Source organism: Ostrea edulis, chromosome 7 (genome assembly GCF_947568905.1).
Source record: "Ostrea edulis chromosome 7, xbOstEdul1.1, whole genome shotgun sequence".
Lineage (NCBI taxonomy): Eukaryota > Metazoa > Mollusca > Bivalvia > Ostreida > Ostreidae > Ostrea > Ostrea edulis.
In genome coordinates, this window is record NC_079170.1 from 54,165,190 (window position 1) to 54,174,740 (window position 9,551).

The window sequence follows — 9,551 nt, forward strand, 5'->3', positions numbered from 1 at the left end:
ACGACGGCGACGACAGACTACGGACAAATTTTGATCAGAAAAACTCACTTGAGCCTTAGGCTCAGATGAGCTAAAAAGCGTAAATTTTACAGATTAAAGTGTAAATTTTTACGGATAAAATTGTAAGTTTTACAGATTAAAGCGTAAATTATGCAGAAAAAAGCGTAAATTTTACAGATGAAAGTGTAAATTTTACGGATTAAAATGTAAAATTTACATATTAAAGTGTAAATTTTACAGATTAAAGTTTAAATTTTACAGATTAAAGTGTAATATAGAAAAATAAAAACGTGGCACTAATACGCTTCCGTAGTCGACATTGCCGGTGAAGGGCTTCAAAATTTAGGCCTATGATTGGCGCTTACGGCCTTTAAGCAAGGGGATCTTTATCGTGCCACACCTGCTGTGACACGGAGCCTCGGTTTTTGCGGCCTCATCGGAAGGACTGTCCCATTTAGTCGCCTCTTACGACAGGCAAGGGGTACTGAAGACCTATTCTAAACCGGATCCCCACGGGAGTACAGTCTTTGAGTTTCCACAATCATTATCGCATTGAATACTTCCGCGACACACTGAGTAAATATTTCATCTCCATGTAATTGTATGAGATGTTCATTTGTTATGAAGTCAACACCCGGAGCTTTTCGTAATTCCAAGCTGGATCTACTCGGTCCAGAGTCAGCGTGACCGGTGCTGGGTCTACATGTACAAGATCCGGAGTTAGGGTGAACTCTGCTAGGTCTACACTGTCAGTGAACTGTGCTGGGTCTACAAGATCCGGGGTTGTTGTGAACTGTGCCGAGTCAACACGATCCGGAGTTGGAGTGAACTGTGCTGGGTCTACAAGATCTAAAGTCGACGATGATGGTACTTTGTCTAGTCTCTAAATGAAGATCTTATGCGGAGCAATAAATGTCGCTTACAAATAAGAAATATGAAATACATGCCAATAGCTATACATGTACATAAAGATCTACACCCAAAAAGGGTGTCATGTCATCATAGATATTGACATGATAAAGAAACCTCACTGCTACAGCCTCGAGCGTGACGTACGTCAAAAAATGAGCACTTCACTATTAAGAGTGAAAAGGGCCTAGATTGGGATATAAAACACAACATATTACGTCATCCAGTGTGCTGTAGAAAAGGAAGATTGATTGATTGATTGAATAGTATCTAACGTCCCTCTCGGGAATATTTCACTCAAATGGAGACGTCACCATTGCTGGTGAAGGGCTGCAACATTTAGGCCTTTGCTCGGCGCTTATGGCCTTCGAGCAGGGAGGGATCTTTATCGTGCCACACCTGTTGTGACACGGGACCTCGGTTTTTGCGGTCTCACTCGAAGGACCGTCCCATTTAGTCGTCTCTTACGACAAGAAAGGGGTACTGGGGACCTACAATGTATTCTAACCCGGATCCCCCAGGATAGAAAAGGAAGAGAAATTGTTTGGTGATATTAAGGAGGCTGGGCTTACGAAACATCGTCCCAATCATCCAATTTTATCCAAACTTACTGGAAGACATGACAATCATGCTACATGTATTATATTTATAAAACTGTAAAATTCGTCGTCAGGCGACTGTAGATAATTGTAGTATAGCTTTAATTAGGAAACTCTGCATTGGTGATCTTTGGAAAGAAGACAACATTAGAGCTCCTAAACAAAGGGATCATAAAATTATTTGTATTGATATTGTTTAATGCCTCTTCGAGAATGATTTTCACTAAAGCACAGACGCCCATCTTTTACATGTAAGGGAAGTGCTATAAATGCTGACTTATGTATGGTGTTCAGGGCCGTAGTGGTTCTTTATCCTGCAATGTATACCGTGACACGGGACCTCCGCTTTCCAGGTCATATCAGAAATACCCACGACTTTCACTTGCTTGATGAAGGAACAGATCTGAATTGAAATTTGACGCCCAAGATATAAAACAAGAGGCACGTGGGCCACAGTACTCGCCTTGGATCTGATGTTCTTCATCATCGGATTTTTAAAAAGATTTTTCCCTCCTTATTCTCATAAAAATGTTGACCCCATATTATGACCTAACACTGTAGAACAAGATGTTGTCAAAGAAAAAGATTCGAGGAATGGACAATGTGTCAACAGATTCATCAGATTAAGCGTAAATATTTTGTAAACTTGGATCTCAAGAGCTTTCGCTGTATTACAGGCAAGGGACTATTGGGGAAAAAAAGACCTACACCAAATACAGTGTATATATATATATATATATATATATATATATATATATATATATAACCACTGAAAAGGCCACGACATTGTTGGTTATATGAAACTCAAATTTTCGACGCAACCCCCGTCTTTATCAAGAGACATATATTACATAGACAAATAACACACACCACGAAAAACGACAAGTATCAATAAACTACATTGGTAACAACAATAATACACTCTTGTACTGGGTGATAAAGTGATAAAAATGGTGGTTTTGTTGTAAAGCGTGTTTACTGACGTCAGTAAGTTGTACACGTAGCGCACATGGTTTTTCCAAAGCAATTACCCCACCCCTCCCAAATGCATAACCTCACAAGGACGCACAGGACTGAGAACATCTGTATAAAACGATAGTTTTAGTAAATACCATGCGTGAAACTGGCCATTTTTACCTTTAGTACCGTCTCCCATGAATAGAAGCATTTGAGTACTATTTTCATGGTACGAAAATTGAGTGGTTGCAATCCTCAAAATTGTCCATAGCATTTCAAATTACTGTCTATGAATTACACTGTTTACAAAACGTGTATATATATATATATATATATATATCCACTTTTCCAGATTACATTCCACGCTACGTGTATCTGGATTAAACATCGTTTGTAATCCAGTGGCATTGAAGCTGTGGGCATAAAAAACCTTGTGGTTACATGTAACACGTACATGACTTCCATCTCACGAGTATCTGGTACCAGATCCCACCCCTTTGCTGTACCAGATCCACCCCTTTGCTGTACGGATACGCTGTGCTACTGTTCATTTTGTCCATGTTCCTAGTGTAAAGCATTACCAACAGAGAATGTCAGATGAGAGAATGAAAATATGAAAAAGACAAAGTATCTTTAAAAACTTTTATTTCTCAAACTTAATAAGAACTACTGATATAAATACACTGATATTTTCAACGACAATATCTTAGTGAACAACAACCATAGAATATAACAGCTGTATACCATTGTTACTATACTATATTATCAAATGATACACACATGGACTGATACCATTAATTTTAACGCTGAGAAATATTTTATCAGGTAATCATAAGAGTGTTTGTTTTACGTCCCGTCGAGAATTTTTCACTCATTGCGACGTCACCAGTTGTACGTGAAGTACCACAAATTTAGACGCATGCTCAGCGCCGTAGCAGTGAGGGGTCCTTAACGTGTCAACACCTGCCGCGACCTCCGTTTTTAAGGTCAAATTTAAAAGACCCGTGATTCTCACTTCTAAATGTCGAGCGTTTGGCGAAGGAGCAATCACTATGTTAACGTCTTAGGTTTGACGCGGCCATGACACAAGCGGGACTGGCACTCACGACCATCCCGTTACAAAGCGAACGCTCTATCACTGAGCTACCGTGACAATAATCGTAAGCGGGGATCATGGATTTAACGCATTAAGATCAGTGTTGTTTCATAAATAATGAATAGAATCTTTTTATAAATAATGAAGATTTGCACCTGTGATTGATCTTAACATTCAAGGAAGTTTATATGGATGTTTTCTCTCTCTACATTTTGAGGGGGATAAAGATCTGAATCTCTGCGAAATAAATGATTCACGCCAAAGTTTCATTTATGAATCAAGTATATCCCCCCTTAAATTTTGTTTGCCGGGGGGGGGGGGGTATAGTTAAAGTTTTGTTGAATGAAGATTGGTAGTTTTCTTCAACTAATGCTTACTACACACATGGATAAAAAATGAAGAGAAAATGATAAAGCATGATTAGAGAAAACTAATGTTTGATTGTGACGTATCCAGTTCACATATTGCAACGGTAGAGGCTACATTATAGTTACACGAAAACTGTCTGTTGCAGGTCTATGGGATACACACAGAACATTGACAAAACTTCTAGCATTAGAATTGTAGCATTAGAAATGATAAGTACCCTAGTGTTCGCATCGCACATACAAGCAAGTGTTCGCATCACACATACAAACAAGTGTTCGCATCACACACACAAACAAGTGTCTAGTTAATACACGTCCAGCAGATGAAGTTATAAGTTGAGCAGATCTAAGAACTCGGCTGGAGAAATTGGTGTATTTGATGGCTGTTTATCTGGGTTCATACAGTCATGGCCGACAGTCTGTAAAGACAACACACACACAATGTAAACATGATTACAGATAATGTCATTTTTCTGTCCCCGTTAGGTTGTACGCCATAATTAAAACTTAAAGTACAATGTTTTCACTCTTTCACCCATCGATATAAAAAATAAAATTTTTGAAATTTTTCATCTAATAATGTTCAATTTCCTGAAGAATTCTGGTGACCTAAAATTGTGAAAGTGGTGTGGTCAAGGTTCAATGTGCTCTATATTTTTATACTGACATGATATTGTTTACAACTCTTACCCTCCAAAACAACCCTCTGCAGTTGTTACACAAAACCAGCTGATCCCCATACAACTTCTTCAAACTTTTGGATTTCCTATTTTTAAAAATGAAGTAATCAAAATTTCTATTATTTTTTCTAATATTCAAACTTTCGACTGGTATACATTGTATTGATTTTGAAAGAAATAACTATCATATGTTGCAAGATGATTCGTTCAATCAAAATTTGTAGTTTATTACATGGATGTCACTATGTATAACACACAGCCAACACTTTATATGCATTCCATAATCATATAAATAACTGATGAAAATATATCTAAATTCCATAAGGACTTGTACTAACTTGCTACAAATCTTGAAGACCTCCAGCCAGTCAACACTGTATAATTCCATATGGCTGACAAAGTCTCCAATTTCCTTATCATTAAAGTGGTGGAAACACATGGATTCCCATACTGCATTATCCATGGCAATGACCTCCAGTGTAGAGCAGGTCAAGGCCACATTTATGATGTCATGTGGTTGATCAAGTTTCTTGATTATGTTGATGAGACATTCTTTGGGTAGGTCCAGTAAACTGAGGTTTCCATCATCTTCTCTCTGTCAAAAATTTGCAAACTATTGTCTCAAAGTTCCTTTACAATTCATGTACTGGACTTATTCAAGGATACATGTTATATACTATAGGGTTACTGAGCTTCATATATTGGTGAATAATTGCAGAGTTTAGTTTTAAAAAATCGCAGAATGTGAGCGAATTTCACACCCAGTGTGTGCTGGTGCCGGTATTGACCTCACTAATTCAAGTTCAGTAACTCCACAGCTGTATACTGTATGTGAGAGAGCCTTACCTCTGTATGCTGAATGTGAGTGAGCCTTACCTCTGTATGCTAAATGTGAGAGAACCTTACCTCTGTATACTGAATGTGATATAACCTTACCTCTGTATACTGAATGTGATATAGTCTTACCTCTGTATACTGGAAGAGAGATATCCTGGTTAGGCAGTTGCTGACCAGATCATGATGCTTTCTTCTCATGGATTTGCTCCCAATCATTGAGCGTTCATTTGCACTTACACATTCAAATACTTCTTTTAGGGTTTGCCTCAGTGGTGATATAAAAAGTTCCAGTGATATGGCTAAAAAAAATTGTATTAATTTCAATGTAGCTTATATCTACCCTTCTGAATGTGTAAGAACATTTACTGTATATAAAATTTACATTTGTAAGATGTGGTAGAGTTAACATGAATAGACATAATACGTTAAACAACAAGATGTGTTTGTGAAACACTGACGCACCTGTATGGCAGCAAAGTTGACAATGACCATGGTTAAAGTTTTTCAAAAGTAGGTCTAACCCCAAGATCAAGGTCACAAGATCAAAAACTTTAGCACCCAATAAAAGAGATCTTGTCACAAGGAATACATATGTGAAACATGAAAGCTGCCCTATCACCAACTATTCAAAAGTTATAACAAAGGTTAAAGTTGTCGCAGACAGACAGACCAAAACTATATACTCCCGAATCTCCGATTACGGGGGCCTAAAACTGTATTGATGCATCACATACCAGTGTTTGTCATCTGTTCCAACATATGAAATATGTATTTCTGCACAGTCCCACTTAATCTATGGAGTTTATGCTTCATCAACACTCTGTAGAACTGTAGAGAAAAAAACGAAAAGAAAAAACTTGTATTCATCGTTCCACAAACTTTACTTCCAAAACAAGAGGCCCATAGACCTTTGTGCAACAAATTTAATCTATCAAGGAATCGATTAGTTTTAAAAAATGAAAATGAATTGTCCCGAGCTTTCCAAATTATTTTTTTCAATGTCCAAGAGTAAATGGGCATTTTAGAAAATCATGTACTGTATTTGACTACATGATTGCCACTCCCTACAACTTTAATTATAGTAACTAGTCTAAGGATCCTATATTCCACAACTTTGGTAGCATCTTCTTAATAACTATAACACCTAGTATTTTGTCATAATGCACCAAATAAAGAGGAAACTTTCACTAGGTAAAGAGTATCATCATTCTTTTAACTATTCAGCACTACCCTAAAACCTACATAGTAAATACATTTTCACCAGATTCCCATTTAGGCCTCACCGAAATGTCTGAACCTTCTGTTCCACCCTTCCTCTTTACGTCATGATGGTCATAAAGTGCATGAAGCATCTACCAATTTATGACTTGCCCCCTCTCTCTCTCTCTCTCTCTCTCTCTCTCTCTCTCTATATATATATATATATATATACACGTATATATTCTACCCCTCCCTTTACCCTCTTCCTCCCCATTTCTTCTCCTTCCTTTTACTCTGTCCATTTTCATTAAAATAAAAGATAAACTATTTTGACATAATCAATCATGTTTGAATCTAAACTATCCCTGGCAATTTGCTGTCAAAGTTTTATTGTATCTCTAGTTTCTTGTTCATTCAATTCTAATTAACACATGTAGATTGTACCCTACTACAGTACTACATGGACATAATCAACCTTCTGAACTTAATTACCTCACAACAAAAGGAAAATTTTCTGAGTTGTACTGTATATTCTTCAAATTTCAACTTCTCCAGAGCAGTACTCACACTTTCATGAGTTTTTCTCTACAAAAAAGTAATACACAGATTTAAGAAAAACATGTATGATCACATCTGTCGTAAACAAAACATGTATGATCACGTGACATCTGTCGTAAACAATTTTCACGATACCTGTCATTTTGCAAACTAATTTTGCATCAATCTTTACACCCCCCCCCCCTTCTAATCTATAAACAAATCTATATACAAATTTTGGTTTATCTGACAATAAGTTTGCTGCCTGCGATACGGTCTTGCAAAATTTCAGTACTTACATGTCGTCCAATACCCGTTATATTTCGAAGCACTGGCAATGGTATACTGTGTACACCATTGCTATTGTCAATCTGTACAGTTACGATCCTGAAATTAGAGTAATACACATACATGTATATTATATGGTAGTTCTTCAGATTGTTAGAAGCACAAAAAAGTACATGTTTCAGGAATTTTATAGAGTAAACATAAAAAGATGATGGTTTCAGATTTGACAAGATTTATCGCAAAAACTCGTTTATGTGTGGATAGACTGTAGACCTTATCTACAGACATCTACCAAATGAAATTTATTTTTATCCAAATGCATAATTATTAAAATCTAACAAGCGGTCATCTCACAAGTTGACAAGTAGAAATTGGCTATGCAGATCGACTTACATGAAGGTGTATGGTGGCGGGGAAATCATATATTTGGGATAAATTATTGGTTCTATATTTATTATTTATTTTTTCATTGGGTACGGGTAGTGGACGAGTGGTGGTACGTACATAAGATCGATACACGCTATCCACACTTTTGGGTAATAGTTCGTACATCGATAAATTGAAAGAAAAAAAAATATTAGGGTCGGTCGGGCGACCTGAAACAAACATATTTTTTATTTTGGCTTAACATTAAAATTTTGATTGACCATTAAAAATAGTTTAGTTGAGCATTGAAAACAAAATGGGAAAATAAAATTAGAAAAATTCCAGCTCAAATCGTGTTCATGCCCCTTTAAAGTATCACAGACAGCAGTCCATCGGAACAATCGCTGGTGTTTTCCTTTAAGTCGAGAAAAACTTTTCTTGACGGAAAAGGCCGAGCGATGTTCCGATTGAGTGAGACAGAGCAGTCTGCAAACATTATTTAAAACATGATTGATTGAATATTGTTTAACGTCCCTCTAGAGAATATTTCACTCATATGGAGACGTCACCACTGCCGGTGAAGGAACTTGAGCAACTTGTCAAGTCCGCAACCTCAAGAAATTTCATAACTTTGAACCCCAGGTACACATGTGTAGTTACACATGTATCTGAATTTTAATCAATAAATAGATATAAATGGAGAATAGAAAAAAGAACTCTATATATATATATATATATATATATATATATATATATATATATATATATCAGGGACCTATATATATATATATATATATATATATATATATATATATAAAGCACAACAAACAATTATAACACCCAACCTTACGTTTACCCCTAGGATCTAAACGATACATGTGATAATCAATTAATTAATATATAAAGCACTAAATAATCACAACTAGGTACTGAAAATTTTCGCCCCAGCCCGGGGTCGAACCAGCGCTGGTTTTTTAATTTATTGATTAAAATTCAGATTACTGTGTATTAAGGAAGTATAGAATAATCAGACCCCCCCCCCCCCAACAAAAACTAACCTTTGACTGTTGTCCTGGTGTGATGGTTCGTCCCTATTGTCTCGGAACTTCCCTTTTGAACTGTCAGGGTCAGACCCCAGGGATGCAATTACCCAGAGTCCATTTATCTTCACATATGCATTGCCTCGTGAGCTCGCTTCCATTGCTGGATTTATTTTGTAGAATTTAATAATTGTTTGCGAAAAGACGTCCTACTTCATGCAAACATTCAGGCTTAATGTTTAACTGTCCGGGTATTGTGTTCAAATGGTACGTTAAGAATGTCTTAGATACATGGTCTCCAATACGGTGTTCAAATTGGAATGCCATATATGGTCATTTCCTCCACAACCTTGAACGTTGTTTATCATTCATATTTATAGCCGCAATGTGTAATGTTTACATGCGGTAGATTTTTTCGAAGCACGATCCCGATATAAATTATTTAATTTGGGCGAATACAATAAAAGCGGAGGGATAGATTGATGTTAGTGACTGAGATATAACATTGTTTGTTTGTATGTTGTTGAATACGCAACATTCGAGAATTTTTCTTAATCGGCTGTCACAAAATGGTAAAAAAAAAATAGATATCTATGCTAAGATCAAAGCAACTTTTGGACTTAAATTAATTTGCCTTTCATTTCAATAGGGGAAATCAATATGTAGGTTACGTA

The 9,551-nt window shown here is 36.5% G+C and overlaps 1 protein-coding gene across 1 annotated transcript; it reads right to left on the reverse strand.

The window, feature by feature from the left end:
• Window positions 1-3,093: 3,093 nt before the first annotated feature.
• On the reverse strand, window positions 3,094-9,275 carry LOC125654816 (F-box only protein 25-like). Its single transcript, XM_048884906.2, has 8 exons — window positions 8,896-9,275; window positions 7,483-7,570; window positions 7,139-7,231; window positions 6,181-6,274; window positions 5,576-5,745; window positions 4,948-5,204; window positions 4,620-4,695; window positions 3,094-4,348 (listed from the first exon to the last, which is right to left on the reverse strand). The coding sequence occupies exons 1-8, from the start codon at window positions 9,036-9,038 to the stop codon at window positions 4,259-4,261; spliced, it is 1,011 nt and encodes a 336-aa protein (XP_048740863.1). The 5' UTR covers window positions 9,039-9,275; the 3' UTR covers window positions 3,094-4,258.
• Between the last annotated feature and the right edge of the window lie 276 nt (window positions 9,276-9,551).